The sequence below is a fragment of the Gossypium hirsutum genome, chromosome D03 (genome assembly GCF_007990345.1).
Source record: "Gossypium hirsutum isolate 1008001.06 chromosome D03, Gossypium_hirsutum_v2.1, whole genome shotgun sequence".
Taxonomy (NCBI): domain Eukaryota; kingdom Viridiplantae; phylum Streptophyta; class Magnoliopsida; order Malvales; family Malvaceae; genus Gossypium; species Gossypium hirsutum.
Window position 1 is genome coordinate 37,879,745 of NC_053439.1, and position 23,903 is coordinate 37,903,647.

Below are 23,903 nucleotides of genomic sequence, written 5' to 3' on the forward strand. Positions count from 1 at the left end.
ATTTAAGCCATTGGGCTGTTAAAATCGTTAAAAAACTTAACAACCCAATGGCTTAAATAAAAACTTTAGAATTGATCAGTGGCTTAAATGAAAACTTTCGAACAGTTCAATGAACCATTTTGTAACTTTTTAAAGTTGAATGACCAAAATGTAAACTTACTAATAGTTTAGCAACTTACAAAACATAAATCCAACTTACCGATAACCCGATGCCCGAACAAATGTAACAATTTTTTAGCAGGGAAAGTTGGTTTAAAGTCTACCTTTCAAGTCAACAGTAGACATTCATTCCTATTACTTGGAAACACAATCCAGAGAACAACTAAAGAAATATGGGGGATGAAGTAGATTCTACATCTGCAACGGGTTTCATTTTGGGTGATGAATTTGCTCTTGAGAATTATTATATTGGTTTTGGTTTAATGGAGGATCAAGACGATCACGTCCCATTTCCCTTGTTGACTAATCAAGAGCCTCATCAGCCATTGACGTCTCTCGATCGAGAATGCAATAACAACGGCGCCGCCCTTCATGGCTCTAGTGATCGCTGCTCCGCCGTCTCGGGGCCTCTCAGTTTCACCACTACTCACGGCCCTGACCTCGATGACCAGCAGTTGACTCTCCCTAGCATCGCCGAAATCGCAATTACTCAGCACCACCAGCAACATGGCCAGGTCAGCTTTTTCATGTATTTTTTGACATAATCAACTGATCAAACATATAAACTGGTATTGTTTCCTAGCCTATGTTACTCAGATTAAGTGTGAGTGTCAAATACGGATGGGAAGGATGCTTGGAGCTCATATCCTCGTTCCGATGTGTTAGAGCAAAGTTGCTTTCATTCCCCAATTTATGGTCAAATGACGGCAATGATGATAGCTTGGACATATTTGAATCTGTGCTGTGACAGTTTTAATTCATTAGAAATCATGAATTTGATATTATATATTTCATTTGTTTAGCAGAAGATGAAGAACTCAGCGAAACATCAATTGAGTTGTGGCACTCATTCTTTATCGTTAGACAGTGATGGCTATGATACCGCGTCGTCGGAGAGTGTCTGGGATGAGATGCTGCAACAATCGAAATTGAAAATTGATCACCAAATTAGTATTCAAGAACCAGAACTTGGGATGGAGTTTTCTTCCGAGGAGGATGCATACAAGTTCTACAAAGACTATGCTAAGGCAACTGGTTTCTCTGTGAGGAAAGGGAAGTATCAATGGTCGTCAAATGGAACAGCTAGGAAACGAACCTTTCTATGCTCGAACGAGGGGTTCCGGTTGAGCAAAACTAATAGCAGTGCACTAAGGTATAGAAGGAAAGAAACGAGACCTGGATGCGGAGCTATGGTTTAAATCACAAACGAAACTGAGAAATGGATGATCTCCCGCTTAGTTCTCAAACACAATCATAGCCTTGTCGAAGGTTCATACACTCGCAACCAGCAGGCCTTGGAAGATCATTGGACAAAGCGCACAATGGGGAAAACCCGAATGGCACAAAAGGCAGGGGATGCAATTTGTGCAAAAGTTCGCAATGCAGATTTTAGTAGCCACTTGAGTTATCTGAACCAATGTAATCTAAACCCTGAAGATATCCAGGGTTTAATCAACTACTTCAAGCAACAGCAGCTCGAGGATCCTTCTTTCTTCTACACATTGCAAGTCGATGCAAAAAGCAGCCTCATCAGTTTCATTTGGAGGGATGGCAGATCGAAAACAAACTATCAGCACTTCGGGGATGTCGTAGTTCTGGATACCACATTTCGAGTCGGGTCAGAAGGTATGATTTGTGCACCAGTTTTAGGGCTTAACCATCATCGGCAGTATGTCTTATTGGGCTGTGCTTTGCTGCTTGATGAAAGCTTGGATTCTTTTATGTGGTTGTTTGGTACTTTAATGGCAGCAATGGATGGTCTTCAACCAAAGACAATTTTAACTAATGAGTGTCAAGCAATGGCTGATGCAATAAAGGAAGTGTTACCTGATACACAACATCATCTTGGCATGTGGTACATTCAACAAACTATTGAGGAATATCTTCCTGAACCTCATCACCAGTCTGCATTCAGAAACCTTCTCGATAAATGCATCTTCGATTGCCAGTCCGAGGAAGAATTTGATATGTTGTGGAATTCTCTAGTGGATCAATACAAGCTGCATGAAAACGAACGCCTCAAGACCCTATACATGTTGAGGAAGAAATGGTCTCCTGTCTTCGCCGGAAGTACTTTCTTTGCCGGCATACAATCAGCAGATGGTTGGAAGGCCATTAGAACCATTTTCCAGAGCTTGATGAAAGAAAACATGACTCTGCTGAAGTTTGCTCATCGATATCAAACAGTAGCAAAGGAACGACGTACAAAAGAAATCGATGATGACTTATGCTGCAAGAAAATGTCTCCATTGATGATTCAAAACGACAGCACCTTGGAGAAACAAGCTGCAGATGTCTATACTTATACCATTTTCAAACTGTTCCAAGATGAGTTACGTGGATGCCTATCTGTGGCAATCAAGGACATGGGGAAAACTGGCACTGTTGCTTCATTCAAGCTGAAAGAGGAAGGTCAAAAGGACAACATTGTCAAGTTTTGTGATTCTTCGAATCAAATCACTTGCAGTTGCAAAAAATACGAATCTATGGGCATCTTATGTGTTCATATTCTTAAGGTATTGAACGCAAAAAATGTCTTCAAGTTACCTTCTCAGTACATATTGAAGCGATGGACCAAATCTGCCACAGATGGGAATGTTTTGAATCATCAAAAGTCACTGAAAATGAAGAAACTAATGCAAAAAGCTCTACATGTCATTACCAAAAGCCTTGCTTCTGAAGATAGCTATAAGATAGTTGAGGATTCTCTGGACATAGTATTGGGAAAGGTCGAAAATGTTTTGAAAACCAAACATGATGGACACCGGGATAAAGCAAAAGATGTTGAAATTCTTAACGCCTGTAATGAAGGTTTGGAAACTCAAACTGTGCTGTCTGCTCCACCGTTTCAAAAAGAAGAAGCAGAACATAGAATAAGAAGTAAATCAAAGAGAAAGCTCGAAGATGATGTGAGTGAGATAAGCTGCAAATCTATGGATGATTGTGTTCTCCATAGTTATCCTCCTAGAAAAGCAACTAAAGGTAAGAAATGTTATATTCTATGCCGCTCCAACTCTTCATTTTGGTTCAAGTACCCATTTCCAACATTGGATGATATATCTGGCATTTGATTAGGAGCAAACAATGAAGGAGCAAGGGCAGTATCTAACCACTCGTATTTTGCAGGGGATTTTTTGCAACAACCTGCCTGCATTTCACCCCGACCTCCATTGCCTTCACCGTCAACTCTCCACCAGTTCAAAGGTTTTAGCAAGCCTATGGGTAATTTTCAGGTAAAAACACGAAGTACTATATAAATGGTTAATTAGCCGTAGAGGATATGCACTAAAAGGCTAGTGTTTAGCAAGTAGTTTATCTTAGAGACCATTATATGTTTTAATTGTCATGAGGCATTCAGACTACAGAGCTATGTACGTGCTTGTCCATCATGATTTTGGACATAGGTACGGGGATATTGCATTGAACTTTATATTCAACGAGAAACTATATTATGGTATTGTAGGAAAGAAAGAAGCAAGCACAGGATGTACCAGTGAGTAGAAGAGAAATGGAGACAATGGAAATGACAATAATGGTGGGAATTCATACCAAGTTACTGTCTGATTTTATATTCTTACCATCATTCTTATGTTGTGAATTCGTGATGCAGGCAAGGATGAAAGAGATGCAGGAGGGGATCTTAAGGGCTATAAATGAGACTGTGAAGTCTTAATCATGACCATGAATAACAACCGAGTATAGAGAATCAATTATATTTATACAAGTCTCTTTACTTATTCTGAAAGACTGAAACAATTAAATGAGATGAATCCATGTTTACTTTTCATTTTATATTTGATTCTGCAATTTCATTTGAATAACCTTGTCTTGCTGTTCATGGAAGCTCTCCAATGTGTTTTGTGAAGCGTTGCGAATCCAGAAAATGAAGGGAAAATATATGGAGAAAGTATGTAAAACTTCATTGATGAAACGTGGTATCCTATAAATGGGGGAAACAATCTCAAACAAAGCATTTAGATCATGTGATATCTTGTTAGAGTTTTTGTAAGAGCAGAGGAAGAAAAACAGGACACAAGACAAGTAGCAAGATACAAGAAAAAATTTTTACTTGCTCACAAATGTGCAGCAAGGGAGCTTATGGCTGATAGCTCATTTTTGCTCACTCATTCAATAAGAAAACAATACATTTTTAGTCAAATACATCACCAAATACTACCTACTACCACTAAGTAGCCTAGTAACTTGATAAACATTGCTTGTACACATAAACAAGCCACCTAAACTAGTCATTCAACACCTAATGTATCAAGTTATCATCAACTTGTTCATTTTCAACTAGTTTGATTACAATAAAACTAAAGAGAAAACCTTGCTGTTACAGCAAGCATACGTGCTGCAGCATGTTTACAAGCTACATGCACTTCAACCAAAAATATCACAACAGTATGGTTGGCCAATTTTCAACACTCCTCTTTGGACTCCATGTTGCGAATACCAATCATTCAACATTTAAGCTTAGCAGTCCCAAAATGCTTTGTTTCAAGTTGAACTTGCTCAAGCAATACATTTTCAACATTGGCCTCATTTTCAACCAAATCTGACTCACACAATACACCATACAGTCTTTTGTGCCAAAGATTTGTTCATCAAATGGAGTATTCTCCTCCTTCACAGCCTTAGTTGACAACACATCTTGCATTGTTCCTTTGTCAATTACAATCTTGTTTCTTCTTGCACAAACAGTTCGTGAGTATAGTTTGCTTGCCTTCAGCCTGCCATTTTGGCTTGCACCCACTCAAGCTTACATTTAGACCGTCCGCCACTTCAGTTTGCACACATTCAGGTTTGCATTTAGACTGTCTGCCACTTCGGCTTGCAATTCGACAGGCTCACAATTTGGCAGGCTCGCACTTTGCTTACTATCTTCAACAGGCTTGCAACTTTACAACTCGCATTGAGCTTCCACATGTTACTGAGCTCGCACCTTTGACAAACTTGCATATTTGCATACTGTCTTTAGCTGGTGTCTTCAACAGGCTTGCAACTATACAAGGCTCGCACCTTTTGATGAGCTCGCACCACTTGCTGAGCTCATAGCTTGCACTTCTCGCTAAGCTCGCAGCTTTGACATCTTGCTGAGCTTGCAACTTGCACATTGTAAAGCTCACATACTTTCCTTGAAACTCCTCCTTCAGCTTATTCCAAGCTTGTTTGAAAGTCTCATAAGGTTGAGCTGATATTGTCTTCTCTACAAGCAGTCCTTAATGACATGCTTGTGCTTTGACAACTTCTTTCTTTTTAACAAGCAGTGAAAAAAATTAATACAAAAACATATCATTTGTTTAGCAGCCCTTCAAAGATCATAAAAGCTCCGATACCAATTGTTGGAGTTTTTGTAAGAGCAAAGGAAGGAAAAAAAAGACACAAGACAAGATAGCAAGATACAAGAAAAAAATTTTACTTGCTCACAAATGTGCAGCAAGGGAGCTTATGGCTGATAACTCATTTTTGCTCACTCATTCAATAAGAAAACAATACATTTATAGCCAAATACATCACCAGATACTACCTACTACCACTAAATCGCTTAGTAACTTGATAAACATTGCTTGTACATATAAACAAGCTGCCTAAACTAGTCATTCAACACCTAATGTATCAAGTTTTCATCAACTTGTTCATTTTCAACTAGTTTGATTACAATGAAACTAAAGAGAAAACCTTACTGTTACCAGAAACATACGTGCTATAGCATGTTTACAAGCTGCATACACTTCAACCAAAAATATCACAGCAGCATGGTTGGCCAATTTTCAACATATCTCCTCCTCAAAAGAATAGCCTTAAACCAAAGATGAAATAAATACATAAAATGTGGGAACAAATTCATTGTTCCTCTATCGAGAAATAAGTGAAAATGGTTTTAACTATGTCTAGCAAAGTGGAAGGTCCTTTAGTGGTGGTATAATAGATTCTTCAAGTGACTTCCCACTTTCAACAACAATGGCCATCTTTAGACTACACATCGTATGTAGTTCCGGGTGGCAGTGCATAAACCAAACACCTGATAGACACAAAAACTAGAGTAAATTCAATGACCTTACATTACATGGATCATCTTTGCGAAAATTTTACCTGGATTATCAGCTCAGAATCTAATAGTTGTCCATCTTCTGGTTGGCACTTCGATAGTATTTTTCTCGGGAGGATTGACTAGTTTGAACTTAGTAGGGTCTTTGGAAGGATCAAAGTTCCCAACACCACTGCCAACTACGAAAAAATTGAAACCATAAATATAGAATGGATGTGACTCTACTGTGAGGAGGTTAGTATCCTGTAATACCAGCTCGATGGTGGAATTGAAAGCCACCTTATTGAGCCTTGTTCCTAGTGAAGTGCCTAGGTTCACTGTAAGTGGTACACCGGTGTAGTAAAATAGGACCGGAGGTCGATCGAGAAAGTCAGTTTTGAATACTCCTTTGATGTGAAAATAATGAGCCTGTAGAAGACCAACCTTTGGCATCACAAAGGTTATGTTGTTCAATGAAGTGTTACGGGACAAAGTGCAAAGCCCGTGACCATAGCACAAGATGCGCCCCATAGAGGTCTATCGATTAGATGGGGAACATTTAGCCCACAAGAACTGGCCCGATTCAAAGAACTGTTGGAAAAGCCTGTCAGATTGAAGCCTGGTTGGCCCGATTATGAAGATATGATAACTTAGGATAATTTGGTAACTAATCTTAGAATATTGAGGGAATCATATCTGGTAAAGATTACATTAGATTTGATATGGCATATCTTGTAAATCCCTAAAATCAAGGGATATGGTTAATCTCATCCGCTGATGTAAATGTATCTTGACCTTCGATTTTGAGGGAGCTCAACTATAAATAGAGAGCCTGTCCCTCATTTGTACTCATCCATTGTATGTTGAATTCTTAAGAGTAATAGAATTCTTTGAGCATTTACTCAAACACTTTGTGTGCATTCCTTTCTTTGGCTTTCTATTATCCGTCTGTAGCTTCTTTTGGCACAATCGTTTCCGCTATACAAATTGGTGACTTAGAGGAATTTTAATAGAATCCTAACTTTTGGGAGTAAAGGCTGACTTATGCGAGTTTGGAGCGAACGGATCGCCTAAGACCGCACGGATCGCGAGACGAAAGATCTAGCCTCGTGACAAGTGGTATCCGAGCCAGGTTTAAAGGCACCATTGGGATGTCGAAAGAAGTTGCTGATTAGAATGAGCCAATACAGACCCGTGGGAGGGCTAGAAAAGCAAGTCACTCGAGGGACATGCTGACAGCTTTAGAAAATCGAGTGGTTAATCTCGAGGAGTTCGTAGGGAACATGAAGGAGATGCTTGAGTTGGTCGAGGGACGCACAGATGGGTTTGACTCAATGAATAAGCAACTCAGAGATTTCGTGTTGGATTCTTTCGATGCCAATGCGGAAAAGATGAATGAATTAGTCAATTTCACTACAACAAAGTTGGCAAAGAGTGATGAGAATCTCGAGGATATAGTGTTAGCCATGAAGAAGGAAATTGAAGAGCTCAAGGGGGAGCCCACGATTTACAAAGTTACTTTGAGTAATGGGATGTTGTCTTCAAGACCGAAGCAACAAGCAATGGATGTTTCCAAACCAGAGAAGTTTAAGGGTGCAAGGTCCGCAATTGATGTGGACAACTTATTGTGAGAAATGGAGTAATACTTCTGAGCGATGGGCATCGAGGATGATGCCATTAAGGTAAACACTGCTTCAATCTATTTTACTGATGTGGCTCTCTTGTAGTGGCGTCGTAGGTCCACGGATGAAAAACGTGGTGGGAATGCAATTAGGACTTGGGAGGAGTTCCAAAGAGAGTTGAAGAAATAGTTTTATCCACTGTATGTCGAGAAAGAGGCTCAGGCTAAGTTGCGCCGTCTCACGCAACAAGGCACTGTTCGGGAGTATGTTCGAGCATTTAGTGAGTTGATGCTTCAAATCTCCGACTTGAGCGAGAAAGAAGAGTTCTATTGGTTCAAGGATGGGTTAAAGCCGTGGGCAAAGCATAAGTTGCGTAGGCAAGGAATCACCGAACTTACTGTAGCCATGGCTGAAGTAGAGTCCTTTTTTTAGTTTGGTCCAATGAAAGACAAGTTCGAGTCGTCTAAGTCCAATGGAAAAGGCAATGGTAAGAGAAACCATGAGGAAGATGAAGAGGGACATAGCGATGATGGCAACATTACCGATAGCACAAGTGGCAATGGGAAACCATGAGATGCGAAGTGGGGATCCAACAACCCAAGGGCCAAGGGAAAGAGGGTAAAATGCTTCCTTTTTCAAGGACCACACATGGCGCGAAAATGTCTGAAGAAATCGATGATTTCGGCAATCAAAAAGAAAGATGAGCCGAAGGAAGAGGCAAAACCTATTGAGGGAAATACATCGAGGGTCAATACGATGGTGCTCATTCCTAATAAAAGGAATGGTGAAGAAGGGTTGATGTTTGTGGACATCAACATTGCGGGTGAGGAGCGAAGTGCTCTTATTGATACGGGAGTATCAGACTTGTTCATATCAGAAAAGGCTACGAAGAAGCTTGGTCTGTCAATTAAGAAATCGAATAAGAAGATTAAGACAGTAAATTCTGATGAGCCCTAATGTGGGAGTAGTTCGTAATGTGGAGCTACAAATCAGCCAATGGAAGGGCAAGGAAGACTTTGAGGTAGTCCAATTATATGATTACGATTATGTACTTGGTTTAAACTTCTTTGACAGGATTTAGACAGTTCTGTTTCCATGGGCCGATCAAATTCACATTGTCACTAGTCCATTATTAAAGATTGTTGTGCCAGTGCATCGGGATATGAAGCTTAGCACCAAGGTGTTGTGGTCAATCCAACTAGTCGAAGATGTTTCGTATGTGAGAAACATTAACTCGATAGAACGAAATGCTATGAAATCCCCTTTGGAAAAGTTAGTGGAGCATAAGACTGATATGAGACCTATGGAGTTGACTGCGAAGCCGTCACCTTTGGGAAGGTGGATTCTGTACCGAACTTCGAGGGGAAAGAAGCAATACAAAAGTAGTCGAAACTAGTAAATGCTACAAGTAAGATACATTGTAAACACTCTGATAGTATTTTGAATTCTGACTTGTTGGCTTGGTAAGGTCGTAGGGGCCCTTTCAAAATTCTTAAGCAATGAGATCGAGGGACTGTGGGCGGTACGAAGCCAAGATGTGAGAATCAAAGGGATTCCAATGGGAACAAGTCAAAATTGGGGCAAGTTAAAACGGAGACTTCTTGCCAACGAGATGTACCAACGAGTGCAACGATTCAAGTTAAGAGACGACGGAAGCCAAGGAAAAGGTTCCGAAGGAAAGGGCAACCCGATCGTAAGACAAGTCGGGAAGAAGCTGAGGCAACAAAAAAGTTCCAAGATGAATTAAGTCAGTGTCATGCAGAAGTCGCAATGAAAGCATTGCGAGAATTGGTAGGGGAGAATGTCACGGGCCAAAGTGCAAATCCCGTGACCATGGCATAAGATGCGCCCCATGGAGGTCTATCGATTAGATGGGGAACATTTAGCCCATGAGAACTAGCCTGATTCAAAGAACTGTTAGAAAAGCCTGTCAGATTGAAGCCTGGTTGGCCCGATTATTAAGATATGACAACTTAGGCTAATTTGGTAACTAATGTTAGAATATTGAGGGAATCATATCTTGTAAAGATTATATTAGATTTGACATGGCATATCTTGTAAATCCAGGGATATGGTTAATCATGTTCATCGATGTAAATGTATCTTGATCGTCAGTTTTGGGGAGCTCAACTATAAATAGAGAGCATCTCCCTCATCTGTACTCATCCATTGTATGTTGAATTCTTAAGAGTAATAGAATTTTTTGAGCATTTACTCAAACACTTTGTGGGCATTCCTTTCTTTAGCTTTCTATTGTTCGTCTGTAGCTTCTTTTGGCATAATCGATTCCACTATACAAAATTGGTATCTTAGAGGAATTCTAAAGGAATCTTTTCTTTTGGGAGTAAAGGCTGACTTAGGCGAGTTTGGAGTGAACGGATTGCCGAAGGCCGCACGGATCACGAGACAAAAGATCTAGCCCTGTGACAGAAGCAGTTAGTTGTGTACCATTTTGACAACTTGAACATAGGTTCGCACCCAAACCAACTGTGTAAAACAGATGACGGTTCACTTTAAGTGGGACTTTTGCTTGAAATTGTTGGCTATTTAGGCTTCTAAGACAATTGTTATATCTCAATGCAACATTGGTGTTGTTTGGGGCAGGCAATTTGGGCATAGATGGGAGAACTGTGTTTGGGATGCCTTTGTAATATAGAATTGCCTACCTTAACCTCCATAGAAAAGGTATCTAAAATTGAAACAAGTCAGAGTGATGCCAATTTCTTAAATTTGTTTTTCTACTCTAAAGCTAGTACTTACTTTTCAAAGAACACGGGAAGAGTGGACCCACTATCAGTAGTTGGTGGTGGCAACTCCAACTTATTAGCTTGGTTTACAAGTATTTCAACGTCTTTATTCCACCATTCCCCTGCATACAAAAACTTAGCCTGTTATACATTCCATGTCTGCATAGCAATGAACTTAGAAATATCAATTCCTCTAACCAATTACAACCTAGAATTATTTTAGTTTCTCCATAAGGTTGAGGGAGTGGAAACATCCTCCCTTCTTTCGGCATGATGACAATGGCACCGTAGATAGTAGCTCTTAGCCATAAAATATGTGCATGCCACCATAGTGTTCATCGTTGTCCCGTGACATTAAAATCATAGGTGTAGCTATGTCCAGTCTTGATGGGGCATTGTGTTATGTATGCAGGTCCATCCGCCCAACCATTACGAAATTGCTTTAACCCATGCCTGCTTAGTTACATGCAAACACAAGCTGGTTCAATATATATATGCATATATGTACATTGTGCATAAAGATAGATTGCAAATGAATGTAAATAACATGCCAATGAATGAAGATGTTATATTGTGCATAGTTAGTGACGTTGACAAGAACTCGATCTCCTTCTCTTGTATAGACGGTCGGTCCTAGAAACCTTCCACTCATGATGACAATTGGTTTTGCATGGCAAAACCTGCTCACATTCTTCACTCTTATCTGAAGAGCAATGTAAGAGTTATATAAAAGCCATTAACCAATCCTTCATAATAAAATAAAGTTATGCAGTCAAAGAAAACACCCACATCAAACTGATACTTCTCACAGCAACTTTAGTTGGAGAACTCAAAAACAACTGCAAGTAACTATCAAGCTTCATTGCCATTTTTTAGATTCGAGTTCTGCTAACTAATTATTTTGTACCGAAATGGGAAGAAAAGACATTAATATTTATAGTATTAGAAACATAAGGTAGGTTAATGGAAAGCAGTGTATGATTCTAATTTGGTAAATAAAGCAAATGCAAGTGCTACACAAACCTTGGAAGCAACTGTTTAAGAAGTTGAGATATCCATATATGACCAGCAAAGTTGATGATAATTTGTTTGTCGAAACCATTTTTTTGAAAAAAAAACAAAATTTTTAGGTTGTCGACTTTAAAAAATGAAAATTGGGAGTCGCCACCAATCTTTTATTAGGGTGTGATTGGATCACCTAAAAACAGCTTTGGTCTACGAGTTTAAAAAAAACGGGTTCGGGAGTCAGTTACGTACGAGGAAGGATTAACACCCTCGTAACGCCCAAAAATTGGTACCTAGTTAATTAATTAGTGTCTTAAGGTCGAAAATTTTAAAAATATAATCTTTAAAAACTTAAAACATTGCGTATTAAGAACCTTCTCAATTTAGAGAAGCAAAAATGCCACACCCAATGCGTTAGGGCACAACATTCTAATTTCCTCCAAAATGAATTAGGTCAGAACACTCGTATAATAAAAAAAATTAAAAGAATATCCATTTATCCAAGATTTAAGAAATCACGGCCCAATACGTTAGGGCACAATTCCTTTAAAATCCCAAACTCGGAATATTTCCTTTATAGTTTTTAGAAAAAAATCTTCATCTCGAGAAATCAATGCGTCACATCTAATACGTTAGGACACAACGTGTTGAATTCCCAATAATGAGCTCTTATTTTTTGATTAAAGAGAAATTGCTAGATTGTTAGATTTAACGAAGAAAATCGGAACCCGATACGTTAGGGCTCAATTTCCTTGAAAATCCTAAATACAAGCATTTATCTTAATTTTGGAAAGTTTAAAATCAAGTAAAAAAATGATGTGATGCTACATTTAATATACAAGGCAATAATAAATATTACAATAGCATAGAAATAATATGAATAAATAAATAATTATGACATACAAAATATCAAATAAATGGGCAAGATAATAATAAACAATATGCAAACATAAATTGATAAACGAATAATTAAAATAAATAACAAAAAGTGCATACAAGTATACATAAAAGTATATATAGGTTTGAAATAAATAATACCAAAAATAATTAAATAAATAAAACAAGTATATATATATAAGTACGCGAAAAAATAATAATTTCAAAATAAAACATAATACATGTTTTTTTTTAAAAAGCATATATATACAAAATAATAATAATTACATATGAGAATTATAAGATAAGATGAAAACAATTGCATTATCAAAAAAATATTAATTTTTAAAGAAAAATATGAAAAATGGTCTAAATTGAATTGTAAGTAAAAATATAGGGTAAATCTGCAAATAAATAAAATCTAGAGGATTAAATTGAACGCGAGAATTACATAGAGGGGCTGGAAGGGCAATTTTCCCTTCTCCTCTAAAACGATGTCGTTCAGAGAGGACTAAATTAAAATTAAAAACAAATTAAAGGTGAATTTTAGAAAAGCAAATAAACTTAATTGTAAACATATTAAAAGGCGGAGGGGACAAAAGCGTAATTTGCCCCTCCGCATGAAAAACGCTCGGATCCTGGGTCCGGGTCGGGTCGACACGCGGATCCTCCCCTCAAAACGGTGCCGTTTTCAATTGGCTATTTAAGCCAAAATTAAAACAAAAATTTCATTTCAAAACATTTAAAAAAAACAAATTCTTCTAAAAAACTCTTTCAGCCCCTCAGTCCTCCGACCATCGGTCGGTCATCGGACAGTCACCGACCACCGTGTCGGCCGCTATTCTCCAGCGCCGGCACCGCCATATACGGTGGCCGAAAAAAAAAGAAATCTTCAGATCTGGTTCCCTTGAGGCCTCTAAGCGTAAATCCGGGCACAAAACCCTCCAAATATTCGTGGAAGCACCTCAAAAGCCCGAGAGACTTTTCAATTTCCGACCGTCTTTCTTTGGAGACGGTTCCTCGGTCGTTCACGGCGATTAGGGCTTAAAACCCAGGTTCTTTCTTTCCTCTTGTATTATTTATATATATAAGCGATAAAAATAAATACATATAACAGAAAAAAAATAAAAAATGCAAGTAACAACCTTTGATTCGGTTTTTTGCTCTCTATATTGCGTAAGTAGAAGTCTTTTTTATTTCTGATTTCGAAATCGGATCTGTTTACAGTATTGTCAATGGCTTTATATAGCCATATGAAAAAATTAAAAGAAGAAACAATATCTGTTTTCTTTTGATTTGATTTGCAAATCTCTGATTTTATTTTCCATATATTATTTGTTTCCATTTTCGTGCAGGTATGAAGATTCGGCTCTTGCTAATGGTTGCAGCATGAGGATCTGCCCTAGAAACCCTAGGGGTTTCTAAATCTGCTTTGGGCTTCTGTTTGGTTTGGGCTTCAGTTGGGTTTGGGCCACATAGGTTCGGGCCTCTATTTGTTTTTATTAATTGGGCCGTACGGGCCTGTCTGTAATGCGGGTCTTTTAGACCCGGGAAAAATCTAGTATGTACATTGTCTATCACCAACAATATAACTTAATGTTTATAACCCATATTATTATACCAGAAATGCTAGCCAGCTATAGGTGGCAGTCACCAGAAAAATTTTCCTTTGCCTTGACATCTTTGATTGGTTAGGTACTGGTTTTTGCCTATAGGAGGTTAAGATGTCGGGTCACCCAAAGCCACCTTTTCTATAATCCACTTAACATAAGCCTTAAGTTGGTTTTGATTATTTGTTTACGTAAAAATTTGAAGGCTTGAGATTTTGTTTATATAAAAATTTGGATGCCGTATCAATTTTTCTCAGGCCATCTTTTTGTTCAAGTTCAAATTTTCTCGATTTTTTTATCAAGTTGGGTTGAGTAAGCCTAAATAGATTTAAATAATTTTGATGTATTATAAATTATATTTCGAATGTAATAAAAAATTTTACTTTTACTTTATGGTAACACAATATAAAATAAAAATTTTATATAGATATTTTATTTTAATAAATTTATTGTATATAACATATCTAAATTGTTTATTATATGTAGTACTTATGATTATATATAATATATATAAGAATTTTATAAACATAACTAATATTATTATATGATATGCATATGAAATTGCATGTAATATAATTTTTAAAATTGAGACTAAAAGCATATTCTAGAGTCCAAGCTCATACTAGTGTCATAGGCCTTAGATCAAAGCCTGTGACAAGTGCACATAAAGCATCACATCGAGGTTAACTGATTAAATGAGGCTCATTGGACACACTTGAACTGACTTGTGAAACCCATGGAGAAGCTCATCTACTTGAAACTTTTGTGGCCTAGTGTAACACTCTAGTAAAACTAGAGTTACCATGGTTAATATAAATCTTAAGGGATAAGATTGTATAGAGTTTAAATCCCTTAAAACACTCTAGTTGAATCTGTATCATTGAATCTTGGGAAGCTCAACTATAAATAGAGATTTTCCCTCTCGTTTGTAATCACTTCATCCCATTGTACTTCACTTCATTCTTGAGTAAAAATATATATTTGAGAGCATTTATTCAAACACTTGGTGTGTATTGTTTTCTTGTAGCTTTTTAATTCTTTCGTTACTCCTTCGCTTTTGAGTTTGCTTCCACATTATTTTAGTGCCTTAGAAAATTTTTGGAAGAATTCTCATCTTTCAAGAGTTAGGGTTTACTTAGGCTGTTTGTTAGACTTAAAGTTCTAGCCCTGTGATAGTTGAGATCAAAGCTAGTGTTCGAAGGCGTTGGTGGAGATGTCGAAAGGAGTAGACAAGCGGGTTCTGCCTATGAAAACCCGTGAGAGGGGCAAGAAAGTTAGCACCTCATTGGAAGGCATGGTTGTCAAACTTAAGGGTTCTATAGGTGATGTAAGGGAGACCTTTGAGGAAATTGATGGGCATACCACAGAGCTGGAATCAAGACAAGATCAGCTTAAAGAACAATTGATAGAGGCCCTCAGTGCTAATGTGATTACAATGCAAGGGGTTCTCAATACCGCTGTGGGTGAGCTGATTGAGAAGGATGATGCTCTTGAGGCCATGGTGACAGCCTTGAAAGAACAGATTGTGCAGGTCAATAGGGAGTTTGCTATCTATAAAGCTGCTTTAGGTAATGGGATGTTGACTACAACACTCATGCTTAAGATAGATGTCCCGAAGCCAAAAAAGTTTGATGGGACGAGGTCAGCAAAAGATATTGACAACTTGGGGAATGGAGCAATACTTCCATGCTAGAAGCATCATGGATGATGTTACTAAGGTAAATATTGCTACTATCAGCTCAATAGGGAGTTTGCTATCTATAAAACTGCTTTAGGTAATGGGATGTTGACTACAACACTCATGCCTAAGATAAATGTCCCGAAGCTAAAAGAGTTTGATGGGACGAGGTCCGCAAAAGATGTGGACAACTTATTGTGGGGAATAGAGCCTACTTCCATGCCAGAAACATCATGGATGATGCTACTAAGGTAAATATTGTTGCTATGTAGTTTATTTATAACTTTTTTTATGGTGGCGTCATAAGTCCACAAATGAGAAATGAAGTGGAGCTACCGTTAGGACTTGGGAAGAGTTCCAGAGTGAATTCAAGAGGAAATTTTACCAAGAGTATGTCAAGGATGAGGCTCGAGCTAAGTTGCGCCATCTTGCGCAACAAGGCACGGTTAAGAAATATGTATGGCAATTCAGTAAATTCATGCACCAGATTTCCAATTTGAGCAAGTAGGCTTTTTTCCCCTTTATAGATGGGTGAAGCCTTTGGCGAAATAAGAGTTGCAACATCGAGGAGTCAAATAACTTTTCAAAGCCATGACCGTAGCGGAGTCATTAATCGATCTTGTTCCGAGGAAAGACAAGTTCGAGTCTTCCAAGTCCTAAGAAAAGGACAATGGTGAGGGAGATGAAGAAAGATAGATTAAGAATAGCAATGACAATGGTGATAATGGGAAACCACATAATGGGAAGTGGAAGCCCAACAACAAACCGAAGGGGCTAGTAAAATACTTCATTTATGATTAGTCCGCATTTTTTCCATCAAAGGGGATGAAGAACCAGAAAAAACATCATTGAAGCTTGGTTCAATCTTCAGTTCTACCAAAGCCAAGAGGGTCAGAGAGAATGAAAAGAAGTCAGTGAAGTACTTATTATGTTGTGGTCTGCATATGATGCGGGACTGTCCAAAGAGATTTAAGTTGTTTGTAACCTGTAGAGAATATGAAGTGGGGCTAGAGAGTGAGAGTTTAAAGCTTAGGTCAATGATACTCAATTCTTTCAAAGTGAAGAAAGATCGCAAGCAGAAAGGATTAATGTTTGTGGACATCAAAAGGAGTGCTTTTGCTGATACAGGGACATCAGACTTGTATATTGGAGAAATTTGTGGATAAACTTGGTCTCTTAATTAGCAAATCAACTAAAAAGATTAGGACTGTAAAATCCAAAGAGGTCCCAACTATGGGAGTAGTACAATGAGTTGAGCTATAGATCAATCAATGGAAAGGCAAGGAAGACTTCACTTGGATGATTACGACTTTTTTCTTGGCATGAATTTCCTTAACAAGATTAATGCTTTTTTGGTTCCTTTTTCTAATTGTATATGTATCTTGGATATTCGACAACAACATTTCATTGTGTCAATGAGTCGATACATGAAGGGCGAAACCAATGTATTGTCGACAATCCAACTAGCTGAGGTTGTTCATTGTAGTAAGAACATTGACTTGGTAGATCAGAGTACTAAGGAAACCCTTTTAGAAATGTTGAAGGGGAAGCAAATCGATGTAAAGCCTGTTGAGTTATTAGTGGGGCTACCGTCTATGAAAGAGGTGGGTTGTGGGGGAAAAGTAGTGACACGAATTGGGAAATTAAGTCAAGTAAATACTACGAGTGAGGTACATCTCAAACACTTATCTAGTATTTTACATTATGACTTATCGTTGGCTTGGCAAAGACACATGGTTCCTTCTAGATTTCTTAAGTAGGTAAGTCGAAATGTTTACAAACTGGAGTCGGCAGTTATACTCAAGGTTAACTCAGCATTCAATATGGGTCTGTTTAAGCCTTTTTGTGTGGATGAAGAGAATCCCGATTGAGGCAAGTCACGATGAGAAGAAGTAAGGGCAATGGGCTTTTACGAATGAGAACTACAAAAGAGAGAAATGATTTGGGTTAGGTGATGACAAAGACATAAGTCGAAGCAAATGTTCCAAGGGACAAAATGACTGAAAGAGAAACTAGTTGGGAATTGGCCCAAGCATCGAGGCAGTTTCGAGACAAGTCAAACCAGTGTCATTCCGAGGATACAACGAGGATGTCGCAAGAATAGGTGGGAGAAAATGTCACGAGCCACGAATCAAAGCCCCTGACGAATGCACAGAGAGCATCCCATAATAGTCAATTAATTAAATGAGACTCATTTAACCCACTTGAACTGGCCCAATTTGTTGAACCCATGGAGAAGCCTATCAACTTGAAGCTTTGGTGGCCTAATACAACATTTCTGTAAAATTAGAGTTACCATAATTAATATAAATCCTAAGAGATAAGATTGTATAAAATTTAAATATCTTAGAACTCTCATATTGTAGATAAGCATTAATCTTAGCTATTGATGTAATTCAATCTATATCATTATATATAAGGGAACTCAACTATAAATAGAGGCCTTCCCTACATTTGTAATCACTTTATCCCATTGTACTTCACGTCATTCTTGAAGAAAAGAATATATTTAAGAACATTTACTCAAGCACTTTGTATGCATTGTTGCCTTGTGACTTTTCAATTCTTTCGTTGCTCCTTAGCTTTTGAGTTTGCTTCCGCTTTATTTTGGTGCCTTAAAGAATTTCTAAGAGAATTTTCATTTTTCGAGAGTTAGAATGACTTAAACAAATTTCAAACAAAAATATTACCTAAAACCGCACCGTTTGCTAAACTTAAGTTCCAACCTCATGATACTAGCAACATACATATATATTCATGGAACTCGAACACCATGATCAACTCACTTGAAAATTAACCTTATAATTTTTAATATGAAAGCACGATACACAGCACGTTGATAGATGTGAAAACATAACTCGATCAAGATACCTTGGTGATGACAAAGAAAATATCATGCCACAAGCATTTTGCATTAAGTTCCACATTATCATTTGCACGGATAAACCTGAAGTTTTACTACTATGGGATGTTATAATTGCTTTGGTAAGTTGTGCAAATACTTTATTACTCAAATTACGATATGAATATGTGTTGAAAGTACTACGGTACGCGTTAAGATATGAGTCTTTAAAGATTATATCCTTGTATTCATCCATGTATTTGAGGTCATTAAAGCTCATATCCTTGTATTTTTAACCGTTAAACCGCATATGTTTAAAAGAAAAATAAAGATCCAGAGCAATATAGATAAAATCAATCAGTAACATGCGAAAACTAAATGGATTCAGCATTTTACATATCTATTTAACAGAGCTTTTTAAAAAAAAAAAAAAACTATAGATAAAATGCCTGCATTCCAATATCATGTAAGAAGCTTTCACTTCGTGTCACCCTCTGGGAGGAAACCAGAAAAACAAAAACACAAGGGAGGAAAGATCAAAAAGGTGAAGAGATGGGCAAAAAGAAACGAGTCATAGCTATGCTTACAATAACGAGAGTTGCTTATAAAACATAGAAAGCTATCTTAAAGATGGCTATCTTCTCTATAACCTTACTTAGCTATGACTAGGAGACAACTTTACACCAGTTCTTACTTGAGCAAGAGAATCAACTACTATGATTTAAGGCTGTTAAGTAATTTAGTCATCCTCGTCGTCGTCATCATCGTCATCATCATCATCATCTTGATCATCATCAGAGTCATCATCATCATCTTTACCCTGTAAATGGACAGATATCAAAGCAGGAGATATTATCTAACCTATATCTTTAACAGAGTCAAATAAAATTATGTCATCATCATCTTTTCCCTGTAAGTGCGAATATAAATAAAATAAACATAAATGCTACAAAATTATTAGTCTAATATATCTTTACTTTAAACAGAATATATAATTAAGCCATCACCATCTGACAACAATTTAGTTATGTCTGACAAGTTTAAGAATTTCCAGACGCAGCAACAAATCCCAAAGAGCTATTACCTGAGTTGTGACCTAGGCGCAAGTACTCCCTAAGAATAAAGAGAAAAGACATATAGTGCTTCCTTAAATAACAAAACAATCTTTATTATTGAAAATTCAACCTCATTCTCCCACTTTCCTTTATTCCAGATTATAAACATCTCCATTCTGAAACCTGAATCTCTAATTTAGTCAAATATGATACACTGGACGACAACCATTCTTTCTCTACATGAAATGTTCTCCAAAAACTTACCTTAAGCATCTCAAATTATATTCTCAGACACCTATCACCTGCAATCTCAAAGTGCTTCTTCATCCAATATAAGATTTTGACCATATTGAATTGGGTGGAGAGTTCTAGAGCTAAACTTGTCAGAGATAATCTAAAAGGCACTCGTATAGAACAAGATTCACATATCAAATTGCACTCATTTGATTACGGTTAACCTCTTGCCCCATATTGCTCTATGAGGCATTCAAGTATTCTTGGGCCAAAGCATAGAACAAATTTTTTTGAGATACATAAATCACAAATCTCACTCCTATCACTATCCAGTTTCAGAGGGATTCTCCAGGATTAATATGGAAAGCATAGAAATCGTAATATATTTACATAAACAAGTAGGATTACAAGAATTTTAACAAAAACCAGCACCTTGTAGGACTATCCATACAGAGTAGAAATTCTGAGTTAATATAATGCATTATAAAGAGGAATAGTAATTTACTGCATAAACTATATCATCTTCAATAACCAACTAACATATGATTATTAGAACGGTTTAAGAGTTAAGTCTATGAACAAGTAACCTCAAACCTACACGAGTGCATTTTTTTCTGAAAGAAATAACAAACACAGTAAAAATGGGACATGAAAGAAAGTATTCAGTTTCCCAAAGAAACGAAAAACAGAAAAATAGTATACCTCTTCATCACCTTCATCTCCGTCAAAATCCTCTTCACCGGCCTCCTGCATCAAGAAAGTTCCAATAACAATTAGCAAAGGGAAACAAAACATGATCACGAAAAACAGTATGTACAACAAATCATGAGAAGCAGGAGGAAAAAAGAGGTTACATTGTTGAAATAAGTGAGAGGATTGGGCCATAAATCCTCCTTGATAATCTCTGCTACCTGCAGTGTTCATCAAATGAAAGCTTAGACCAGCGCTGTTACAGAATGAGTAAAATAAACTAATAGTACATGCATAGAGAATTTACCTCATCATGAATTTCATCCATGTCATCTTTTTGCTGAGCATCAGCAAACCAGGTAAAGAAGCTGTGTTATATGTTGATAAAATTTAGCACAATACAGAATTGGTTTGCAGTGTGACTCATAAATGAAGGATCAAATACAAGTGGCATAAATGCATATGAACTTCACAACATATTATAAGAAATTTCAAATATGTACATGCATATATATATAAATACATAGCAGTTATAGAAACACCACCAGTATTGTCAGAAGCGGACTGGACCAGCCGGTTGAACTGGGAACCAGTGGTCCAACCAGTTTGACAATGATATATAACCACGAATAGAGCAAACTGCTATGAACCGGAAGAAAACTGGGAACCATGACCAGAAAAAGGCAGTCCAATCAGTTATGTTTTTTTTAACTTTTATTATTTATTTAACTATTGCTCAACTGGTTGGACTAGTAACCGGCTGTCTGACCAGTCCAACCACCGATCCAACTCTTATAACATAGCACGCCACACAAAGTGACTGCATTTCACAGCATGGAGTGATGGAGATATTAATAAACTGATCTCAAGTTTTATGTTACTCAAGTCCTAAGCCTGAGAAAAATTGACTGATGGGTATGATAAACAAACCTTTCTTCGGCAAGTTGTCGCTTGTTTCCTTTTTTCTCATGATTAACTCCATTTGGCAAGCCCTTAACATTTAAGGAAAATAATTTCATATGATATCCAAGGAAAACATAAAACAAGAAGCAGGATAGTCATCAAAAGAGAAGGTCTTACCTTGCCCTCTTTCCACTTGATTGGGGTAGCAGTAATTTTGGTTCCATCATCAAGGAAGGTAAAGGTCTTTGTAAGCTTTGTATTTTCAAAGTACGGATTGGAATTAAAATTCTGAAAAATTATAATAAAGCCGGTCAACAAATCATCAGATATATTAGAGTATGAATTATGTTTCTTCTAACAGTAGTTCAATGCAAGCAAATGAAATTAAGAGCAACTTCAATCACCAAAAATAAGGTAAGAATAGGAATATGAATAAACTTACAAATGTGATAGTGTATCCAGATTTCAGATCTTTAAAATCCTCCACTTCAAGTGAGTTAATATATTTGAATATCTACCAAGAATAATAATTGAAAATAAGAAGATCAATAAATAAGAAAGAATTCACAAAATTCAGGCAAACATCAAGAAACATCTATAAAAAACAAAATCAAAAATCAATGTTGGAAAGTAAAATAAGCGCAAAATGATAAGTTCATTTTGGGAAAGAAGTGACATTAAACCTTCTGATCCTCTTCAGTCAAAAGATCACCAAGAGCAGGATGGCTCAAGAACTGCACATGAAGAATGCAAGTCAATTTAATACATTCTTCTGAACATGTAAACAAATTTAACAAATTGTTCACCATATTAAGAACGGAAGAACAGAATAACTTACAGCTGTTAACCAGAAATCAGGAATTGAATTGATGATTTCATTCCGCTTATCATAGACCGGTTTGCGAACTTCATTGTATTTCTGCTCCACTTCCAAGACTTTCTCACTTGCCTCTTCATTGATCTACAACCAAAAAAACAGAACCGAAAAGCTTACAATCAGAAACACCACATGTGACATTTACCACTTCATCTGTACGCTTGTATGCAAGCATAGCCACATTAAATCACCTGCCTCGCAATAAGACATAATAATCCAAAGTAACTTCACAAATAAAAGAAGAAATCAAAATTGTGCTTAACAAAGCTAGGGGACACTTAGATACACGGAAGAAAACATTAAAGGACTCAATCATACTACAAAGATGATCAGATGCAAGAATTAACAATCAACATTAGATCACCAAATAAATATACATATAAAACAAAGCTTAGCACAATAATTCAGATGAACCCAACATAAAAACAGCATACAAAGCCGATAAAGTACAAATATTAACGACCAGAGCAGTAAATTTTAAACATTTATTTCATCGACCCGCAATTGAAATTACAGCAAATACAATACTTTGACACTTAAAACATCATTCAATTAACATTATACCATAAAAAAACACAAGGAAATCCAAATTTTTTATTTAAAAAATTCTAAAATTTGCTAATTTTCCAGCTCATACACCTTAAACAAGGGAGAAATGAGAAGAAAAAGGAAATCAGCATATACACGCATTATATAAATGAAAAAGCGGCATGTAGATAAAAATGGACCTTCTCAAGCTCGCCTTGGATCTCTTGAAGCTTCTCGATGGAAATGACGAGGTCTCCATCTATTTGATCATGGTTCTCTTCCTCTACTTTCTCTGCTACTTTCATCTTCTTTCCTTTGTCGGCCACCATTTTCTAAACCCTAGAGAACAATATAATAAAACCCTAATCCTAAAAATTTCTGCCTCTTCTCTCCTCTCTCTCACTTTTGCTCCCTTTCTCTTTAAAACCCTAGTTCTGTTTTTCTTGTGTTTTCCCTCTGATATCTACGGGGACAAAAGCGAGTGAGTGAGTGAGTGAGTGAGAGAGAAAGAGTAGAGAATGCTAGGGTTTTGGGAGTTTATATCTGTTCAGTTGGGAGCTGACACCTGTAATGAGGCTACTAAGGTCATTTAATTGTGAGATGTTGAGGGTAGTAAGGGTAATTCAAGGATGGATTCGGATATTTTTGAGTTCTGATGTTCGGAAACAGAATCTTTCTGCGTGCCTTGCGGTAGGTAGTACTTCAACCCATTGTGTCCATAGATAAGGTTGGTTGGTTAGTTTACATTACAAACTTTGATATCTTTGTATAAATATAAAAAAAAACTAATGCCACTTTATTTTTATTTAATTTTAACCTTTCAAATCTTTATATTTTATTATTATATTTAAATTAAGAATTATAAGGATAACATTTGGGATGTAAATTTAGACAAATCTTCTAATGTGGTACCTAAATTTTTCAAAAAAATTATTTTTACATTTGATAAACAGTGATAATTTTTAACCTATTGAAGCACGTGATCCAATGATAAGATTTCATGTGTCATTGTACGTAAAGTTATTTTTGTATTCAAGTAATTCAAG

General features: G+C 37.0%; 3 protein-coding genes and 1 pseudogene across 5 annotated transcripts; 2 read left to right on the plus strand and 2 right to left on the minus strand.

Annotated features, from left to right (window-relative positions):
* Window positions 1-268: 268 nt before the first annotated feature.
* On the plus strand, window positions 269-1,359 carry LOC107949832 (uncharacterized). Of its 2 annotated transcripts, none has more exons than XM_016884605.2 (2): window positions 269-674; window positions 963-1,359. In XM_016884605.2, the coding sequence occupies exons 1-2, from the start codon at window positions 333-335 to the stop codon at window positions 1,356-1,358; spliced, it is 738 nt and encodes a 245-aa protein (XP_016740094.1). In that variant the 5' UTR covers window positions 269-332; the 3' UTR covers window position 1,359. The 2 variants fall into 2 exon arrangements, with proteins under 2 accessions (XP_016740094.1, XP_016740095.1); XM_016884606.2 differs by having other exon boundaries at window positions 270-674; window positions 966-1,359.
* Window positions 1,359-3,951, plus strand: LOC107949831 (protein FAR1-RELATED SEQUENCE 9). Its single transcript, XM_041090064.1, has 4 exons — window positions 1,359-3,141; window positions 3,235-3,392; window positions 3,623-3,694; window positions 3,770-3,951. The coding sequence occupies exons 1-4, from the start codon at window positions 1,383-1,385 to the stop codon at window positions 3,830-3,832; spliced, it is 2,052 nt and encodes a 683-aa protein (XP_040945998.1). The 5' UTR covers window positions 1,359-1,382; the 3' UTR covers window positions 3,833-3,951.
* A 2,102-nt stretch (window positions 3,952-6,053) lies between these two features.
* On the minus strand, window positions 6,054-14,855 carry LOC107949921 (laccase-11-like; annotated as a pseudogene).
* A 4,150-nt stretch (window positions 14,856-19,005) lies between these two features.
* Window positions 19,006-23,602, minus strand: LOC107949829 (NAP1-related protein 1). 2 transcript variants are annotated; one of them, XM_016884602.2, is made up of 11 exons: window positions 23,058-23,585; window positions 22,291-22,413; window positions 22,136-22,186; window positions 21,895-21,966; window positions 21,630-21,740; window positions 21,480-21,541; window positions 20,857-20,917; window positions 20,714-20,770; window positions 20,562-20,606; window positions 19,265-19,390; window positions 19,006-19,064 (listed from the first exon to the last, which is right to left on the minus strand). In XM_016884602.2, the coding sequence occupies exons 1-10, from the start codon at window positions 23,184-23,186 to the stop codon at window positions 19,310-19,312; spliced, it is 792 nt and encodes a 263-aa protein (XP_016740091.1). In that variant the 5' UTR covers window positions 23,187-23,585; the 3' UTR covers window positions 19,006-19,064; window positions 19,265-19,309. The 2 variants fall into 2 exon arrangements, with proteins under 2 accessions (XP_016740091.1, XP_016740090.1); XM_016884601.2 differs by having other exon boundaries at window positions 19,006-19,390; window positions 23,058-23,602.
* Between the last annotated feature and the right edge of the window lie 301 nt (window positions 23,603-23,903).

Excerpts from the sequence above, each read along its gene's own strand:
- LOC107949832 (XM_016884605.2), top strand. The coding sequence starts at position 333 with ATGGGGGATGAAGTAGATTCTACATCTGCAACGGGTTTCATTTTGGGT. Across the intron at positions 675-962 it reads ACCACCAGCAACATGGCCAG|CAGAAGATGAAGAACTCAGC; the intron begins GTCAGCTTTTTC and ends TCATTTGTTTAG.
- LOC107949831 (XM_041090064.1), top strand. The coding sequence starts at position 1,383 with ATGATCTCCCGCTTAGTTCTCAAACACAATCATAGCCTTGTCGAAGGT. Across the intron at positions 3,393-3,622 it reads AGCCTATGGGTAATTTTCAG|GAAAGAAAGAAGCAAGCACA; the intron begins GTAAAAACACGA and ends ATGGTATTGTAG. Across the intron at positions 3,695-3,769 it reads CAATGGAAATGACAATAATG|GCAAGGATGAAAGAGATGCA; the intron begins GTGGGAATTCAT and ends TTCGTGATGCAG.
- LOC107949829 (XM_016884601.2), bottom strand. The coding sequence starts at position 23,186 with ATGGTGGCCGACAAAGGAAAGAAGATGAAAGTAGCAGAGAAAGTAGAG. Across the intron at positions 21,967-22,135 it reads TGACTGAAGAGGATCAGAAG|ATATTCAAATATATTAACTC; the intron begins GTTTAATGTCAC and ends TATTCTTGGTAG. Across the intron at positions 19,391-20,561 it reads GAGATGAAGGTGATGAAGAG|GGTAAAGATGATGATGATGA; the intron begins GTATACTATTTT and ends GTCCATTTACAG.